We start from the raw sequence: 20,142 nt of genomic DNA, 5'->3' as shown, positions 1-20,142 counted from the left end.
GCCTGTGTCTATGTGCCTGTGGTTCTGTCAGTGTGATCATGTGATGTATCTGACCCCAGGAATGTGTCAATAAAGTTTCCCCTTCCTGGGACAATGAATTCACGGTGTTCTTATATCAATTTCCAGGAGTGTATCTCTCACTGTCTCTACTCATCCACTTTTCGCCAAATATTTCGAGATACGATACTTAATAGCAATGTCGGTCTGATATACTCCGGGAATCATGAGCTGAGACCCGAGAGAAGTGGTGACGAAAACCCGCGATTGCCCCAGGAGAACACTCCTCTGTCGGCGACTTACCACTATGGTGCTGTGCTCGGTGCAGAGTCTAAGTGCCCATACGCTGGCAGCAAAACATACTGAGGTGAAAAAAGTCATTGTATACCTCCTAATATCGTGTGCGGTTTCCTTTTGCCCGGCGTAGTGCAGCAACTCTACGTGGCACGGACTCAACAAGTCGCTGGAAGACCTGTGAAGATATATTGAGCTATGCTCCCTCCATAGCCGTCCATAATTGCGAAAGTGTTGCCAGTGCAGGAGCTTGTGGACGAACTGACTTCGCGATTACGTCCGATAAATGTTCGATGGGATTCATGGCGGGCGATCTTGGTGGTGAAATAGTTCGATCGAAGTGTCCAGAATGTTTTTCAAACAAATCGTGAATATTTGTCTCCAACTGACATGGCGCATTGTCATCATTTAATTTCATCGTTGTTTGGGAACATGAAGTCTGCAGATGGTCTCCAAGTAGCCGAACATAATTATTTCCAATGTATGATCGGTTCAGTTGGACCAGTGGACCCAGTCCATTCCATGTAAACACAGCTCACTCCATTAAAGAGTTACCACCAGCTTACACGTTGCCTTGTTGACAACTTGGGTCCACGTCTCCGTGGGGTCTGCGCCACACTCAGGCCCTATCATCGGCTCTTACCAACTGAAGTCGGGACTCATCTGAAAAGGCCCCCTGGCTCAGCAGCTGTTGTGCCTGAGCACCTGAAGGATAATTTGGAAAATATTTCGAGTAGATTTCCCAACCATGTTATAGTTCTAGGTGGAGATTTTAATTTGCCGGATATAGACTGGGAGACTCAAACGTTCATAACGGGTGGCAGGGACAAAGAAACCAGTGAAATTTTTTTAAGTGCTTTATCTGAAAACTACCTTGAGCAGTTAAACAGAGAAACGACTCGTGGCGATAACATATTAGACCTTCTGGTGACAAACAGACCCGAACTATTTGAAACAGTTAACGCAGAACAGGGAATCAGCGATCATAAAGCGGTTACTGCATCGATGATTTCAGCCGTAAATAGAAATATTAAAAAAAGGTAGGAAGATTTTTCTGTTTAGCAAAAGTGTCAAAAAGCAGATTTCAGAGTACCTGATGGCTCAACACAAAAGTTTTGCCTCAAGTGCAGATAGTGTTGAGGATCAGTGGACAAAGTTCAAAACCATCGTACAATATGCGTTAGATGAGTATGTGCCAAGCAAGATCGTAAGAGATGGAAAAGAGCCACAGTGGTAGAACAACCGAGTTAGAAAACTGCTGCGGAAGCAAAGGGAACTTCACAGCAAACGTAAACATAGCCAAAGCCTTGCAGACAAACAAAAATTGCGCGAAGCGAAATGTAGAGTGAGGAGGGCTATGCGAGAGGCCTTGTACTGACTTGGCAGAAAATCCTAAGAAATTTTGGTCTTATGCCAAAGCGGTAGGTGGATCAAAACAAAATGTCCAGACACTCTGTGACCAAAATGGTACTGAAACAGAGGATGACAGACTAAAGGCCGAAATACTAAATGTCTTTTTCCAAAGCTGTTTCATCGAGGAAGACTGCACTGTAGTTCCTTCTCTAGATTGTCGCACAGATGACAAAATGGTAGATATCGAAATAGACGACAGAGGGATAGGGAAACAATTAAAATCGCTCAAAAGAGGAAAGGCCGCTGGACCTGATGGTATACTAGTTCGATTTTACACAGAGTACTCGAAGGAACTTGCCCCCTTCTTGCAGCGCTGTGGCGTAGGTCTCTAGAAGAGCGTAGCGTTCCAAAGGATTGGAAAAAGGCACAGGTCATCCGCGTTTTCAAGAAGGGACGTCGAACAGATGTGCAGAACTATTGACCTATATCTCTAACGTCTATCAGTTGTAGAATTTTGGAACACGTATTATGTTCGAGTATAATGACTTTTCTGGAGACTAGAAATCTACTCTCTAGGAATGAGCATGGGTTTCGAAAAAGATGATCGTGTGAAACCCAGCTCGCGCTGTTGGTCCACGAGACTCAGAGGGCCATAGACACGGGTTCCCAGGTAGATGCCGTGTTTTTTGACTTCCGCAAGGCGTTCGATACAGTTCCCCACAGTCGTTTAATGAACAAAGTAAGGGCATATGGACTATCAGACCAATTGTGTGATTGGATTGAAGAGTTCCTAGATAACAGAACGCAGCATGTCATTCTCAATGGAGAGAAGTCTTCCGAAGTAAGAGTGATTTCAGGTGTGCCGCAGGGGAGTGTCATAGGACCGTTGCTATTCACAATATACATAAATTACCTTGTGGATGACATCGGAAGATCACTGAGGCTTTTTGCGGATGATGCTGTGGTATATCGAGAGGTTGTAACAATGGAAAATTGTACTGAAATGCAGGAGGATCTGCAGCGAATTGACGCATGGTGCAGGGAATGGCCATTGAATCTCAATGTACACAAGTGTAATGTGCTGCGAATACATAGAAAGAAAGATCCCTTATCATTTAGCTACAATATAGCAGGTCAGCCACTGGAAGCAGTTAATTCCATAAATTATCCGGGAGTACGCATTAGGAGTGATTTAAAATGGAATGATCATATAAAGTTGATCATCCGTAAATCAGATGCCAGACTGAGATTCATTGGAAGAATCCTAAGGAAATGCAATCCGGAAACAAAGGAAGTAGGTTACAGTACGCTTGTTCGCCCACTGCTTGAATACTGCTCAGCAGTGTGGGATCCGTGCCAGATAGGGTTGATAGAAGAGATAGAGAAGATCCAACGGAGAGCAGCGCGCTACGTTACAGGATCATTTAGTAATCGCGAAAGCGTTACGGAGATGATAGATAAACTCCAGTGGAAGACTCTGCAGGAGAGACGCTCAGTAGCTCAGTGCGGGCTTTTGTTGAAGTATCGAGAACATACCTTCACCGAGGAGTCAAGCAGTATATTGCTCCCTCCTACGTATATCTCGCGAAGAGACCATGAGGATAAAATCAGAGAGATTAGAGCCCACACAGAGGCATACCGACAACCCTTATTTCCACGAACAATACGAGACTGGAATAGAAGGGGGAACCGATAGAGGTATTGAAGGTACCCTCCGCCACACACCGTCAGGTGGCTTGCGGAGTATGGATGTAGATGTAGATGTAGATGTCTAGCCGATATGGTGACGAGCCCAGGAGAGGCGCTGCAGGCGATGTCGTGCAGTTAGGAAAGACGCTCGCGGCAGTCGTCTGCTGCCATAACCCATTGACGCCGCATTTCTCCGCACGGTCCTGACGGGTACGTTCGACGTACGTCCCATCTTGATTAGCGCGGCTGTTTCACACGGTGTTGCTTGACTGTTAGCTCTGACAACTCTACGCAAACTCCACTTCTCTCGGCCGTTAAGTGATGGTCGTCGGCCACTACATTGGTGAAAGAATTTCCGATGCTTCTAGCGCCAACTACCATTCTGCTTTCTATGTTGTTGGTTCCCGCCGTGCGGCCGAAATCACGTCGGAAACCTTTTCACGTGAAACACCTGATTACAAATGACAACTCCTGAAATACACAGCCCTTTTATAACTTGTGTACACGATACCACCTCCATCTGTACATCTGTGTATCACTGTCCCATGACTTTTGTCATCTTGTTTATACTGTCGACTCGAAAATAGCGCAGTAGAATGTTGCAGATACATTTAACTGTGTCGACCCTGGGAGCTTGCATATCTTTTCTGTAGCGACGTGATGATGTGCTGCAGGAGGGCGCGACGTCGGCACTGCAGGAGGCAGTGGGCGATGCGGTGAGCCTGGCGGCGTCAGCGCCGCAGCACCTGCAGCGCCTGTTCGTCACCAACGACTCCTCCTCAACTGACGGTCAGGGCACGCTGCACTGCTGCCTCTTGCTTACACTCCTCATTGTGATGCGCATGATCGCCAACCGCCTGGGATACTTCCAACCCGCCGTGACATGCGTCAGGAAGCGGCGGAAGCATTGAAATTTTCCTTTTTCTCGGTCATGTTTACTTATTCGTCGTTTGCACTAGGACTAGCTTCATTAGGCTCTGTATCTCTTAACTCTTAGAATATGTGCTATGAAATAGCTTGTAATAAGACATGCATTGCACAGTTATACAGCTAGCGGTCTTGCTATTGTAAGTGATTTATCATATATCTGCTTAAGATTGCATTGTAGAGGATGCCATAGTTTTCTTCCTAGTATGCTTCTTTTATGAATAGTTATTCGAGATATTTTTTTCCTGCAATAACTATACATACCTACCTCTAATGTAATGTACAGGCTGACAATAAGAAATGGTAACTTCTCAAATATACTCTTAAACTAGAAGCATTACGAAAAAATAAACTTATTAGCAACCCGCCCTGGATTCATACCTGTAGCACTAATTATCTACGTCAGAAGGACTTGTCTGGTGTAGCGGTAATAAATAACATCTACAAACTTTCCTCGTCAGTCAGTTGTTGTGTGAATATTCGGCAGAATTCTTATAGTAGTTGCAGAGATTATCCTTCATACAAAGACTGAAAAACGCGGCGATGTGTGGATCCTATCAGAAATATAATCATTATGACTTGTCCTTAAGAGGACGGTACTCTGAATTAAGATCGTCGACAAATTGCATCCAATATCCTCTAGGTATTCGTCCAGTCTGCCACTGAAATCACTTATTGCTTGTTACATATCGCAGACCGTGATTTTCGCCATACTGTTATTCACTTTCTTTAGAATATGGCACAACTACAGAATTTATCGATTCTCTTCAGAGTTTGTAATCCCCGACCACTTTCCTCAGTCCACAGCCTGTTTTGCGGACACATGACGCCATAACGCAAAAAGGTTACGTTTTTGTCCGCGCTACTTTAAAAATATCTTTCTTTAAATCGTTTTTATAGCGAAAGCATAGTTCGTGACTCTTCCATTCCTTTATGACTACGAAACATCATCTGCTCGTGGTCAATGTTCCTCAGTGCATCAAACCGCACATGCATCTCAAGACAGATGGAATCATCACGTATGCAGGAAATTTAGGCCACACTTACCAAATGTGGAAATGATTACATTGGTTTTTGTGACACCCCTTAACGATTTACGTATTCTTTATGTCAAGTCAGAAGTACTCTCCGTTTTAGATCTCAATATATAACTCATATGATCAGATTTATGGCGGGCACTGGTGGATCTGCTGCGAGATTACTACAGGTTTTGGTCGATGCCGTTTCAAACCTGCCGAGTGGCTAGAACAAACGGTATCCTCCAAAGGCTTTCACTTTCCAGGCAACTTGGACCAGGAAATTCCAGTGGGCGATGTCGTACACTTCATTATGTATATCTCCTATACTACCTTCCAACAAGGCAATCCCCGCAAGAACGGCGTTCGGAAATCCAACATCTTGTACGTGAAATGATTTTTTCTTGGCTTAAGCGTTTTCCAGACATTCATCGACATAATGCCAAATATCCAAAAGTGAACTGATTAGAAATAAGGACTCATTTCTCTCAAGCCGTTTTCGTTATTTTGTCGTGATCAACATGAATGAGGAGCGCTTATCTATGATTTTATACCCTTACCTGATTGTCATTTATAACGCCGACCATGTCAACGCAGCTATCGATTATCCAAGACAAGGTTGAAGTATTACTGATGTGACCAGTGCGATCTATACCATGATCCAGGCGTCAAATCTGCAAAATTGGATGCACACTTGCGATATGTATGTTGCATTCTCTTTAGACGCTTTTATGCTGTCTCATTGTCTCTGAAGAGCTGTAACATGGGAAGCACGGAGAGCATGTTGGATGCTGGCCAGTATCCTCGTTCTAAAACACAAACTGCACGCAGTTAATAACTGGGTTCTTTATTCATGAATAAAGATTTACTTAAATTAAGTTTCCATGTGCTGTGGTACATGCTCCTCTTCTGTATGGTCCACATAGCCTCAATGCTGTTGAAGTATAATGGCTCTGAGCACTATGGGACTCAACGGCTGAGGTCATTAGTCCCCTAGAACTTAGAACTAGTTAAACCTAACTAACCTAAGGACATCACAAACATCCATGCCCGAGGCAGGATTCGAACCTGCGAACGTAGCGGTCTTGCGGTTCCAGACTGCAGCGCCTTTAACCGCACGGCCACTTCGGCCGGCGTGTTGAAGTATAAGTCCTCTATGTTCACTATAATGTTATAGCGATATATAACTTTACTGTGACAATCGTAGCACAGCATAACTTTCCAAAATGTGTGCGTATATGGTGCATTTCACTATCGCGTAGGGGTATCGTGTCTCATGTTGCAGGTGTAAAGCTGCGTTAAGTTTGCAAAATATGCATGTACGTGTTTCGATATCAGTATGGTGTCGTCAGAGAAGGATGATCCAGTTATGACAGACTTCAGTAGGTAACACCACGTATTCACGTCCTACTCGTTGCCGGCCGAAGTGGCCGTGCGGTTAAAGGCGCTGCAGTCTGGAACCGCAAGACCGCTACGGTCGCAGGTTCGAATCCTGCCTCGGGCATGGATGTTTGTGATGTCCTTAGGTTAGTTAGGTTTAACTAGTTCTAAGTTCTAGGGGACTAATGACCTCAGCAGTTGAGTCCCATAGTGCTCAGAGCCATTTGAACCATTCGTCCTACTCGTTCATGACATGCGGATTTTTATTGCAAGAACCTCTGTATTTGTCCTTGTGCACATTCCCACAGGCATGTAATATGACCAGGTCTGAAAGAATTATTTGCAGGTAACCTTGCAAAGTTGCAGCGTAATTTTGAGTACAGTTGTCGGCGTCATGTCGATCAACTAGAAGAACTGTTTGAAGCAGTTACTATTTGTGAAACAGCAGACCCAAGCCTTTGTGTACGACGGTATTGCTCATTTACTTTTGCATATCCAGCTGCACAGCGGTGGTAATAGTGGATTTCTTCTGATTTCTTACAAAATGAATTTGAACGTAATCGATGTCATGCTTTTTATATTTTTTGCTTTTGTGATTCAACATTTCTAATTTGACGAAATAGCTAGTGCCAGTACGTTGCGAGTGGGAAGAGACGTTCCATGATTATTACCATAACAATACTATTATTATTATTATTGTTATTACTATTATGTCAGAAACACCTTTTTACGCTGTTAAACACCACAAATGAAACACAAAGGAAGTATGACAAAATTGTCAACTAATACGTTGCCACATCAAGCGTATTGAGCCTGGCGTCAAACAGTCCATACCGAGTATGAAAAAAAAAAGTATCGAGCACATTTTCCATGGTATTGTTTTGACAGCGCTCCCACTCGATGTTGAGATCGACGTAGCCCCAGGTTGCTGTTTTGTTTATGGACCTGTTTTCTCCTGTCCTCAGTCTGTTCAAAGCTTTCCACATGACACACTTTTCGTCGGAGAAACATTCCAAAATGTCATTCGTCCCATAGTTTTGGGGACATTTTGCTTTCAACGACCGTACTCTATCTACTTCAGGTTATTCAGTTAGTTCATGTGATGTTCGCAGGGAGCTTTTCTTAGATTTCAGTAACTGAAGTAGAGGAATATTTCCGTGAGGTGGATGCGCTTTTCACATTCTTGAAGCACAGTTACATTCCTCGTCATTCCTTGCAAAGACTTTTGCATCCTATCACTGTTACTATCTTAAAAAAAACTCATTTTTTTCATACATTCCCAGGCAGCCTGTATTTTGTGGTCAGTTGTTACTGGTGCGGCGTACTCTCCTGGTAGACAATACGAGTAAACGATGGAATTCGATCTAAATTATCTTCCACGCATTACCCCAGCAATACATAAAATGCAGCTTACATCCACGGATTGGCGTCTAGAAGGTACTATTACGCTTATGGCATCTTATAATAATACTGACGGCAGAAATTTGATTATATTTGACTTTCTGTAAAAAAATAGTGTGCTAAAACGATATTTGAATCCGGTACCTACATAACCATTTGCGCTACCAAGACGCATCTGTCGAACGAACTCAGGCTCTCAGCACACAACAAGCCTCTCTACATATCTTCCAAACTTCGGCCATACTTCTCTGAATTTAATTTTCATGCAAATATACGTCAAGTAAATCTCACACGCTCCTGACAGTTCACTCAGGATGCTGTAAACACTTTGCTCGACAGTACAATGGGATATCTATTTTTTGTACTCTTCAATCGTCAGTTACATAACATTTACCTCACTTGTGTTTACTTCCCTCACATTACAATAATTGCCATAACGTAACAATATCTCCTACATTTGACAATAATAAAAATAGTTCCATCTGTGGGAGTCGTACTTTCTGTCCAGCCCTGAGTTTCTAGTGTATCGCTATTACTTAGTAATAACCTCAGAATTTCTCCTCCTTTCCAATAATTAATTGAAAAACCACCTAACATACTCCACGAACTGCAAAAACTTTGACTATTACATCGGAAATAATAGTACTATTTTTGCAACATAGCTGAGTTATTTTTCAGTTTTGTCACGATGCAGCTACATTTCTCAGTAATCGTAATTTGCACAGGTTTCTCAGTACATAAAATGAGGAATAAATGCATGTTTGAAGCGGAAATAAACTACAATATTTTCTCACGAAATTATTCCCCTACCCTTTTCCTCTCAATGCTAGCGTTGTCCAATGTCTACATGAAACACAACATTGCTGGAATACAACTGTCATCTCCTCAATGAATGCCTCGAATTATACAGTAAGTGTTCGTCTCGGGGAGAAAATAGTTCTTCTTTATTTAATGAACCTCTTCCCTTAGTAGTTGCTAATCCTAACATTCCCTCAGTTACAATTAAGCTCCAGCGACAATCCAAATCGGTTAAAATATTTTGCCAAACCACTCCTTTGATTCTGTCATTACCAACGGACACGAATTTCCTGCCCTGTGAATGCGAGAACAGAAGTTTCAGTGGTCTAGACTCGGTCGGCCGCGAACCATTCCTTTTCATTTAGCTGGAGACTTTGTTTGTCTGAGGATCGATACTCGCTAGGTGTTTACATTGGCCTCCTAAACCGAGTTAGTGCTACTGCCCTTTCATTTTCACTTCCCCAGCCAAGGTGCGTGCCTGAATTGCTGTCGCCGGAGAGGGAGTATCATTCTTCTGCAATCCCTCAAAGATACTCGATTCAAATACTTACTGATATCAGCTGTCTAAAGCCATTTATAAATCAAGACCGTTTTGCAAGTAAATGCCACATAGAGAAGATATCTCCTCACTTCTATTATATGACGTAATATAGTAAAGGTCGCTGGCTCCAGGCGACAATATCCCTCCAAATTACATTGAAGAAAAATCTATAAAATCCGAAAAAGCGTAGCGTTTATTATATTAAAAGCGCCATCGCTGCTTTGATGTATCTAGGTAAACTCAGGCTGACGACTCCCACAGATGGAACTATTTTTCTTAATTGTCAAATGTAGGAGATATTGTTACCGTTATGGCAATTATTGTAATGTGAGGGGAGTAAACACAGATGAGGTAAGTGTTGTTGAGACCAAACTGCTCCAAGACCTAGGTCATTCATTTACGTCTTACGCCTGAAAACTGCGAGAAACGCACGTTGCTTTTATCACAGAGATGCACGGAAAAGTATATTTGGCAACCGCTTCTATAATTCGGTTAGAACCACTGATGGCACAGTAATTTAACGACAGTATCTATTCATATATCTCCAACACATGTCAAAGTTGGCAATTAGCTACAACAGACTGTTTTTGTCTTTGGATATGATGTCATCAGTTATTCTGGTCCTGTTGAATAGTTGGCTATTATTTATTCTGGCTGCACAGCAATTACAGTGCTAGAGACAGAAACTAAGTGGTTATGTAACTTTAATATCATTTCTATTAATACTTTAAGATAAAAACATGATGTCAGCAATGTTTTCACTCCAGAGAGAAGTCCTTCGCTAATGACATTAAATAAGAGGTGTAAAGAAGATAGGCTGGGTTAAGAGAACTTCACACAATGCCATTGTAAAGAATGAGACAAGTTAGTGGAATGAACTAGTGATTGGACGTCAGAGTGCGCTTTTGTAGAGATACAGGAACGTGACCAAAGGTAGACGAGCACTCTCGCGCTTAGGTGACATAAACAGAAAGGATCAGTTGGGTGAGAAGGATGGTGCTGATAACTCGGTTTCAAAGAAGAACTAACAGAAAAGTATAAAAGTAAGAAACAAATAATAGATGGAAGGAAGGGACACAGAAGTATAGTAAAGAGGAAACCGTTACGGACGAAGTAAGAGTGAATTATAAGTAACACTGTTACTGATCTCGGAGAATTAAAACTGGCTCGAGAAGCTAAAGATTCAGCTTAGAATTCTGAAAAAGTTGAAACCTTGTAAGCCATGGAATCACAAGCTATGTCAAACATAAATTTCAGATAGAAAAGAAGAGAGACTTGAAAAGCTCCACCTTCTGGATCAGCAACATGGTATTGTAAGCAACGCATCGTGAAAACTTCTTGTCCACTGTTTCAACTAGAATGGTCAATTCCAAAATGATAAATGTCCTTAAAAGCAATGTATTATTTTTCTGTTATATACAAAAACTGCCACTTTCTCACTGAAAATTACTGTTTGCCAACGAAGGGGCCACAACGAGAAACGATGACATGACGCTTGGAGGAAATATCAGTAATGACAAAGTCTAAGACGTTGTGATACAAATCTCTACCCAGAGCAAATAGCTTTCCAAAGGCTTAATTCTAGAGTGTGACTCTCTTCCGTTCACGAAACACACACACACACACACACACACACACACACACACACACACTCACACACACACACACACATGCACACACATACTTCTTCTCCTTCTTCCTTCTTCTACTTTTAACAGTCTAAAAGGTGGATCGCTCTGAATTATCTGAACTTCAGCAGTAATACGTAATACTTCAGAATTCTTCTGTATTTTATTACAATAAAAAAACTGTTACAATGATTTTTCTGTTTATAACGGCAATGTGGCAGAAAGATGTCAGTTGTTTCGTAACACATAGGTTGTCGAATCATAAAACAAACTGTACACACGCTGTTAAAGCAAAGAGGACACACAGAAAGTTTCAGTAGTGAAAGGAAGCGAAATCTCACTCGAATTAGACCTATTTTCTGTTTCATAGCGTCTGTAGTTTTAGACGTTTACGTAGAAGTTCGTATTTCTGCTACAAAGTTACAGGTAAACGTGTCTGTATCAGTCTTACAACTGTAACAGATATCTATTATGGTACATAGCTTTAAATGACGTAGTGGAGTTCACTCACAGCAGAGCCAAAGAACTCGATAGTTATTTGTCATATATGCACTTAAAAAGTGGCAAAGTGGTCATTAGGTAGAAATAGTTTCCTTTAACTTTTAGATACTGTAGCTGAATATTTATTTTACTAATTATTGGTTCAAACTAGTATTACATGGTTTCCAAAGGCCTAACTAAGTAGAGAGCAGAACGTATTGTAAATAAAACATGTTTTTTTTTAGAGGAATAATATTTTTCAAAATATGAATGAATTCATAGTAGTTTAATACGTAGTCGGATTTCGTATGTCTTCGTGTGTTTAGATCGTTACTGCTGTAGTTATTTGCCATAAGACGAAGAGGTATCACCCAAACGTGCCTTCACTAGTTAGTGAGTGTAGCTACTCTGTAGATATGTTGGTAATAGATATTGTCTAGTTTTGAGAAAAGCCGAATAATGTACTAACTACTTATGAATTTTACAAAGGCATAATTTCTTACAGTGTAATAGACTTATTCAGTACATTATTTTAACTGTTGTGCTATGAAAGCTCTGGGAGACTCTGTCTGACTGCAGAAGTGGCTCCAGAAACATTGTCTTGCTCTTTATTAATCATACTCAGGGTCTTCGAACAAGAACTAAACCAATATCGTGTTTTTCTTTGGGGCTTAACTGTTGACAAGAGAGAGTGTATACCAGTGAGATCTTCATCAATAAACCTCGAGGTTTATCACAGAGGGAACAAGTATATTGATTTGTCGACAGAATGAACACTTAAAGCTTGGCAACCTACGTAGTCCTTTTCAACAGGAGTAGTAGCAAGACCACTGGCTTTTCACATACGTTTGTATTTATTTCCATACTCATCTGAGAGTGCGTGACAGCTAATTTACAGATCAAATTGACCAAGAGCGTCGTCTGCATAGATTGCCGTCGTGTGCATGATCGGTAACAATACAGTTTCATTGAGTGGACACTAAAAAGATGCGGCAGTCACAATTATCCGTTACTTTTTACAGGTGAAAATCCGTTCAGTAGGTTTTGAAAAGTTATAAAATTTATAAAATTTAGGCACAATTAGTACAATGAAATTCTGTCACAATATAAGGCTGTAAGCATCAAAATATTGTAAATGTAGTAATGTATTCTAGAATTTGATTAGGTAAAAGTAGGACATGATTAACAGCTTTGTGCAGTGTTGTAACCTTTCAAAATGTTGTAAATGTAGTACTGTATTCTAGAATTTGATTATGTGAAACTGGGACATGTCTGACAGCATTGTGCACCATTGAGTATATATAACTGTTCGGAAATACTATTTGTTTTAATGCATCCAATTTCACTCTGTTAACATATAAATTGCACTGCATATTGTCATGATATTAACTGTCATTATAGACACTTTTGACCCAATATATCTACATTACTATTATATCATTCTTATTTACTCTGTGCATGCTGGTAAGTATAAATATATTATTAATGCAACTATACTGTTTGAAGAAGCTTTTTATTATTCTCTAGTGTAGCTTGTAGCAAGGCCATAACAAAGGCAACTGTTTATGGTAAAATAGTCAAGGGAAGATATCATCACTTCATAACATTTTTCATTAGAAAACTTTTATGGTCGTCTCTATACATACTCTTGGTTTCAGTCTAGTTCCCTTTATGCTGTTCATAAATTCACATCCCCAACACATCGCTGTCCCATTTGATGCCACATTACACTGTGAGTATGACTAACTTCTTATCAATTCATTCAGTACTGTATTTCAGAGTATACTTTCCCTCATCATTTGATTAAAAAATATAATGTTTTGAAATTATTGGTATTACTTCTTTCGACTGCAAGTATTACAAAACTCTACAAACCACATCTGCGCTTAAAATTTAAAATACTATAGCTCTTTAATATTCTGTTTCTTTCCACGTAAGCCACTGAATGTCAGAATTTCTTAAAATAGGTTCAGCAGTTTACAGTTTTATTGAGATTGCGTTATTAAATTAATTTTGGTCAGTGGTGGTTTAAGGATGTGTTACAAATATTCTAGGACACGTCCAATAGCTATTCTGTCTGTTTATAAATGTTCCTATCGTATATGTATTCAACATATAGTTATGAGTTAAACACCTGTATTTTACTAATTTCCAGATTCTCGAAGGCATGACGTGAGCAACTAAATGGTTTACCAAAGTATGCAATAAATTGCAAAAACCGTCGAAGTTGCAATATTAATTTCCTTTATTGATGACTCGTTTCGAGCCCTAAGCTCATTATCAAATGATCCACTAAGAAACGCAATACCATACATTACGACAGCCATATAAGTGTTGGTTTTAGTAAAACACACGTAAAGTAGTGAAGAACCTGAACCTAAGGTGAAAGAGGTCCAATCCTGCACTACTTTACATGTGTTTAACTGAAACGAAAAGCACATGGATGTCGTAATGGATGCTATTGCATAGCTTAATGGATGATTTGGTAATGAGTTTAGGGATCGAAACTAGTCATCAATAAAGGAAATTAATATTGCAGCTTCGATGGCTTTTTTTGCAATTTATTACATGGTTTGGTAAACATGTCTTTTAATGTGACAATATATTAAAATGTCCACTTGCTGAGGTAAGTGACAATACACTTGATAAGTCCTTACATTCCATATGCCTTGCAGTAAAATGTGTATATATACCTATTACACTTTCTTACAGTCAAAATAACAATAATAATAATAAATGTAAACCTCTACAACCATACCTCGAATCTGTGGACGACCTGAGGACGAAGAGACTGCCTTCAAATAACTTGAGACACTCAAAGAATGTGCTTCACTGAACCGACAGGCCTTGAAAAAATCTCACAGCAGAATCGCTTCATAGAAGTCCTAAAACATTAAGGTTAGCCTAAAAAACCTCTGCAACAAAAAGTCCATGTCTAGACAGGCAGAAATTTGGCACCACGACACAGTCATAAAAACAACAGTCCTCTACAGAAGCGAAGCACTGACACTTAACAGAAAACACGAGCTTGAAGAAATAAAAAAAGAACAATGAAACATCGTTAGAAAACTTTTAGGAGCCAGACATACCCAAGACTGTTACAATCTAAAACCAATCAAAACAATAGAAAATGTTCCAAACATCAAAAATGACATTAAGAGTAGGTGAATGAATTTCTTTGACCGTCTCAGCAAACTATCAGAGAAGCGACTGAAAAAAGGAATAATAGACTATGTAACATCACTTAAAATACGTGTATCAGTATGTTTGGAAATTCAACCCCTATGGGGCTTAAAAAGGAAATGAAAAGTTTTATGAAATTATTTTATTTTGAAATCATTTTCCATGCTAAATCCATGAAAATCTGTTTTTGGCTTCTCCTTTAGAAATAAAAAAATACTTGTTTCATTGTTTTTGGAAAGCCAACCTCTAAGTGGATAAAATAGGGGATTGAAATGTTTAAGCAAATATTTCGTTATATTAAAAAACTTATGAAGCTAAATCTATTAAAACTGATTTTCCACTTCTCGGTTAGATAAAAAGAAATATGTGTTGGGGGATGAAAGTTTATACGAAAATATCACCACAAGAACGTAAAAGGCATAGTAAACAAAAACCATAACTACCACTTATGATTAAAATAAGAACCATTGGAACGAGGAGTTTAAAGGAATATTCATATTCAGAAACTTGTTGGTTCTACGATGTTAACTGGGTACAGACAGCTTACTCGAACTAAAATATTAAATCCATGAAGTTTTCTTTGTGTGCTGTGTCAATGATCGGAATCGCATTTCGGTCTAAAGTACATTCGTAAAAGATGATACTTATATAACCTTGATTAGCTTCACAAGTTTAAAAGGTTTTGTAATTTGTGAACAACATGACAGATTTGAGTAAAGAAAAACAAAAAGAAAACAGGTATGTGCAGAGCATAGTCTACTTGAGGGAAACAGCGGGCGCTAAGCTAGTAATATTATATTGAGACATATTTTTTTCTGTGTACACCGAATGTGGTTTTATATTCACATGTTTGTAGATGTAGGTAACTTGTGAAATTTTCTTAAGCATATGAGTGACAAAAATCACATTATCAGTATTACAGTTTTTACGTTAGGTTTCTAAATCAGCAACACTACACGCATGATAACAAAACAATGAAAACAATATAGCATTTCTCAAAATAAATACCAATAGTAAAACATTCTGGATGAACAAAAGTAAATATTTATATACGTGGAATAAAATTTACTCCTCATATTTCTCACACCTTATTAACTACAAGTTATGATTAAAATTGGAACAATTAGAACGAGGAGTTCAAAGGAATATTCATATTCAGAAACTTGGTGGTTTTGCGATATTAACTGGGTACAGGCAGCTTAATCGAAATGAAATATGAAATTCACGAAGTTTTGTGTGTGTGCTGTGTCAATGATCAGAGCACAAAATGCTTAGACAGAAAGGAGATAGCAACGCTTTCTTTTTTAACGGGATGAATGAAAACGACACTGCACGAAACAGAGGTAGTTTGGTCAATCATGGGCATCACTTTGCTGCGTTGAACATGAATCATCACATCTATGTCTTGTGGTACTTCGTACTGAATTTCACAAAAATAAAAATAAAAAAGTTGTACTGCATTGTTGGGTACTAAGTAACATATCAAATCGGTATACAATAAGTGGTGCATGAAGTAACTAAAACTGAAAGTAAGAACTACAAGTTTTGTAGCAGAAAAATGTGTAAGTCACATGGAGCACAGGAAAGCATTTGACAGCAGTCGCCTGTTTTCACTCTGTAAATCAGGTGTCTAAATAAAGATTCATTGTTGTGTCACACAATTTGTATCTATTCAGACTGACGTGTCACACGGTCCAGCAGCAGACAGATGATAAACTGTCTGAGACTTACCCCCTCACTCAGAATCGCTTTTCAACAGCCCAATTTCATTGCAGATTTTTGTGTGTTAATACGTGGACAAACCGGAAGATAGCAAGGAATGCATCTGCATGGAAAATGAAATCACAGGCGACCCTTCAGGTGTGCTGTGCAGGTCAGAGGAACTGGACGCACTCGCTGTTGTCGTCTTGCAGAGTCGGCGGCAGCGAATAATCCACATGTCTTTACAACTCAACAAGATATCAAGTCGGCAAATTCTGTGCGATAATATAACAAGCCAAGCATTATTCTGGAATGCTTTTATAAGATATATTGCCTTGTGAGTGCGTGACTTTTAGCGTGAAAGAAACAAGGGGATTTTATAGAAGAACAAAGAAAGTTGCTGACAAATAATTCGATTTTCAGGATGTAGGATTTTATTTGTCCATCAAATCTAATGACATGACCAGGGCGAACATTTCTGAACGTCAGTGGAGACTAGAGACTTAGGTGTACTTCTTCTGTGAGACACTACATTGACTATGCTGCTATGTCTGGTGTCAGGCGCTTCAACTTCTGCTAGAGTGTCGCTCAAGCCTTTGGACATGAGCGTAAGTAAAGTTCGTCAGATAGTCATCCCTACTGACACCTGGACAAGTACTGCTAGGATGTATAGATATATGCAACAGCCTTTGCCTCTTGTCTCTTGTTCGCCCTGGTCATGTCATTACCACTAGTCCTCAACGACTGAAGGAAGGAAGATTGAAGTTTAATGTCCTTTCGAAGATGCAGCTGTTAGAGATGTAACACTGGTTCGGATTGTGGAAGAGTGTGGAAGGAAATAGGCTGTGTCCTTTCCAAAGGAAACGTCCTGGAATTTGTCTTCAGCAATTTAGGGGAAGCACAGAAAGATCGGTCGACACCCTGAACCAACGTCCTCCAGAACGCAAGTCACCGCAGGAAGATCGTGAATGAACAGAATCAAATTAAATCATATATGCAAAGAGTGGTATTGGCTAATATCATGAAGAAGGTGTCATTCATGAAATTCGTAATCATTTCGGCACTTGGGAGTCAACAAATTCATGCTTTTGTTCAGGAACAGCAAAAGACCAGTACATCTGCCCAGTGCTATAGTGCCCTGTGGTTACTGTAATGTCGACACTGTAACACATGTCAGTAGGGGGACTGCCTCCATTCTGGCACAGTTGCATTGTTGCCAGATTCCGATGATGTCATCGACTATGTCACCATGTAATACTGTCAGATTTTCCCCCTCACCATCTCTCTGATATCATTTAGGCCATTTGGCTTATATACAGAATATGATATTGCAGTGCCTGTGTTGTTCTGCAATATCATATTCTGCCAATACCAGGCGAGTGACATTTAAGTACAACGGTTGACCTGTACAGGAATATATATAATGGATGTGTGAGTACAGGTCGTAGACGCACGGTTGACGACATTTGAAGTTTGGGTCTGGCTGTGAGTCATGCACAGTTAGCCAAATAATAAGACAACTGCTCGCAGTAAGCAGGAAATCCAAGTTCGAGTTTCGGTCTGCCACAGATATTCATTGTCTTTATTCCATTCTACAGCTACTGGCAGTCATTCACGAATGCGAATTCATTTTATATGTAAATACAGAATAGTGGGAAAGTCAAAAGTCATCCCACTCGTATGACAGCACAGCTTAGAGTCAAAAGTAAAATGGGAGGATACTCAAAAATCCAAGATAGTTAACCTAAGAACATCCTGTGTGATGGAAAATCTGAGATAGCTGACATTAGCACAGTCCTATGACATCACATTCGAACATGGGTGACAGTACAACTTGCCAGTTTGCCAGATCCCTTGTTCTTAGTTTATAATCGAAGATAGTAGACCATTGCACAGTGTGTCAAGTGTTGAATCCAAGACAGTCATTGAGTTTTCTGTGATGTCGTAGTGTAACTAGGTTGCTTGTGTTAAGTTTAGAATGACGGCACCAAATTTCTCCTAAATTTGAACAATTTTTCTCAACCATCGGCTGTCACAGTTGGTCTGTCTTTAAAGTGGTGAGATATTCAAAAAATTCACTTCTCCAAAGCCTAAAATCGTGAAAAATTAAAAAGAAAATCTGCCAACACTAAGTTGAAAGTGGCGAAAAATTCATAAATGCAACTTATTTGGCTGTCAGAGCCACACCATTTGTCCTAAGTTTAAAACTTTATATCTCACCAGTGCAGTCTTCTTGATTGTCATATAACTGATACTGCTGTGTGTGTGTAGCAAGATATGATAGGAGTGTGGAGATATGGAGCTGCGATTTGTTTGTTCAAACATTTGTCAGATGAAGAACTTGCAATGACTCCTCCAACCCTATCCTCCCCACACACACATCGCCTGCTCTGTTGCTATAAGCTGGGTCACGTGCCTCACTACGCAGCATCCTGGTTCGGTCACCACTGCTGCCAGCCGCCAGCTGACGTACACTTCACTGCACTTGTTGCCTGATTGCCTACTGCCTATGGCACCTGGCTGCACTGGAGTGTGGTAATACAATGAACCACTATACTGGATGTTGTGCCATATAGTTTGGAATGTGGTACTGTCCAGCTAAAGTGCTAGCAGCAGCCCAACAACAAGCAGTGCTCCAGATCTCCTCAGCTGCAACATGCCTGCACCACCAAATTCTACAGGCTCGAGCAGGTAGTGCAGTCTGGCTGTAATAACATGACTGCTCCTGTACTCCACATAAAAGTCACACAGCCCCTTCTCAACCAATGTTCACCCATTACAGAGCTATCATGATATCAATCTCCGGAATGTTGGGAGATGCAGGACATATCAGTGTAGGAGACCACTTAGGAAGCATTTATACAGAAGAATTCCTAAGGCATTAACCTTGCTTTAGTCTGCCTCAGTATCTGCGTGTTCAGCATGGTGGAGTGCTAAGCAGAGTTGCCTGCGTTCGATTCCTGGGTAGGTTGGATAGTTTTTGCACTTGGGGACTGGGTGTTGCGCTGTCCTCACGTTAGTATCGTCATAACTGAGAATACACTCTTGAGATAACTGTATGGCACATCACAAAAGTCAATTAAAAGGAACTCATGCTCTAATTTTAGAACTGGATGACAACATAATCACTTTAATGGATTGCAATGTCCCAGTGAAGTATTCGTAACGTTTTGGGAGCTATTGCGGGCCTCTCAATCATCTGGAAAGCGACACTATTAACATTCCAGTGCAGAAAATCTATTTCCAGCGTCTTACATACTTTCACCTGTGCTACACTAAAAGGTTTCCTGTATAAAGCTCCACACACTTTGGTCGCAGACTTTAAGGGGAGCAACTACAGTACAGTACATTGGGGCTGCAGCGACCACAAACTTTTATTTAAATTGGACAGTATTATTCTTTAAATTCCATCAATTATCTTGTTGTACCGAGGCTCTGATGTGAATGAAATTTAGCACTAGTCGTATCCAAGCAGAGCTCTGTCTGGACAGTGTGGCTGGCTCAAGTGAAGACCTGCGTAATGGCGTGTTGCTATACACCAAATATAGTGGTGATTGGAGCTGGGGCGGAGTGGGGGTGGTGGGCGTCTAAAGGCCAAATTTTTAGGTTTTCTTGAATAACTGGAAAATTGCAGTTTCTGAAGAAAATGGTCCTCAGTACAAAATTAAACTTCGTTAAATTTACAAAAAAATTCCTCTTCATTTCTTCTGTAGGGCTAATACTTTCCGCGGTGGAGGGATGGAAAAGTCGCATG

At 40.2% G+C, this 20,142-nt stretch overlaps 1 protein-coding gene across 1 annotated transcript in view; it reads left to right on the top strand.

Moving 5' to 3' along the window:
- The window catches only part of LOC126184200 (angiotensin-converting enzyme-like), a 143,001-nt gene that overhangs the window by 106,035 nt on the left and 16,824 nt on the right, over window positions 1-20,142 (top strand). Inside the window, exon 6 of the mRNA XM_049926568.1 lies at window positions 4,008-4,122. Within this exon, the coding sequence (XP_049782525.1) occupies window positions 4,008-4,122 (115 nt within the window). The remainder of the gene's footprint in view (window positions 1-4,007; window positions 4,123-20,142) is intronic.

This window comes from Schistocerca cancellata, chromosome 4 (genome assembly GCF_023864275.1).
Source record: "Schistocerca cancellata isolate TAMUIC-IGC-003103 chromosome 4, iqSchCanc2.1, whole genome shotgun sequence".
Lineage (NCBI taxonomy): Eukaryota > Metazoa > Arthropoda > Insecta > Orthoptera > Acrididae > Schistocerca > Schistocerca cancellata.
The sequence above is the reverse complement of the archived record's forward strand: the minus strand, read 5'-3'. Positions and strand labels throughout refer to the sequence as shown.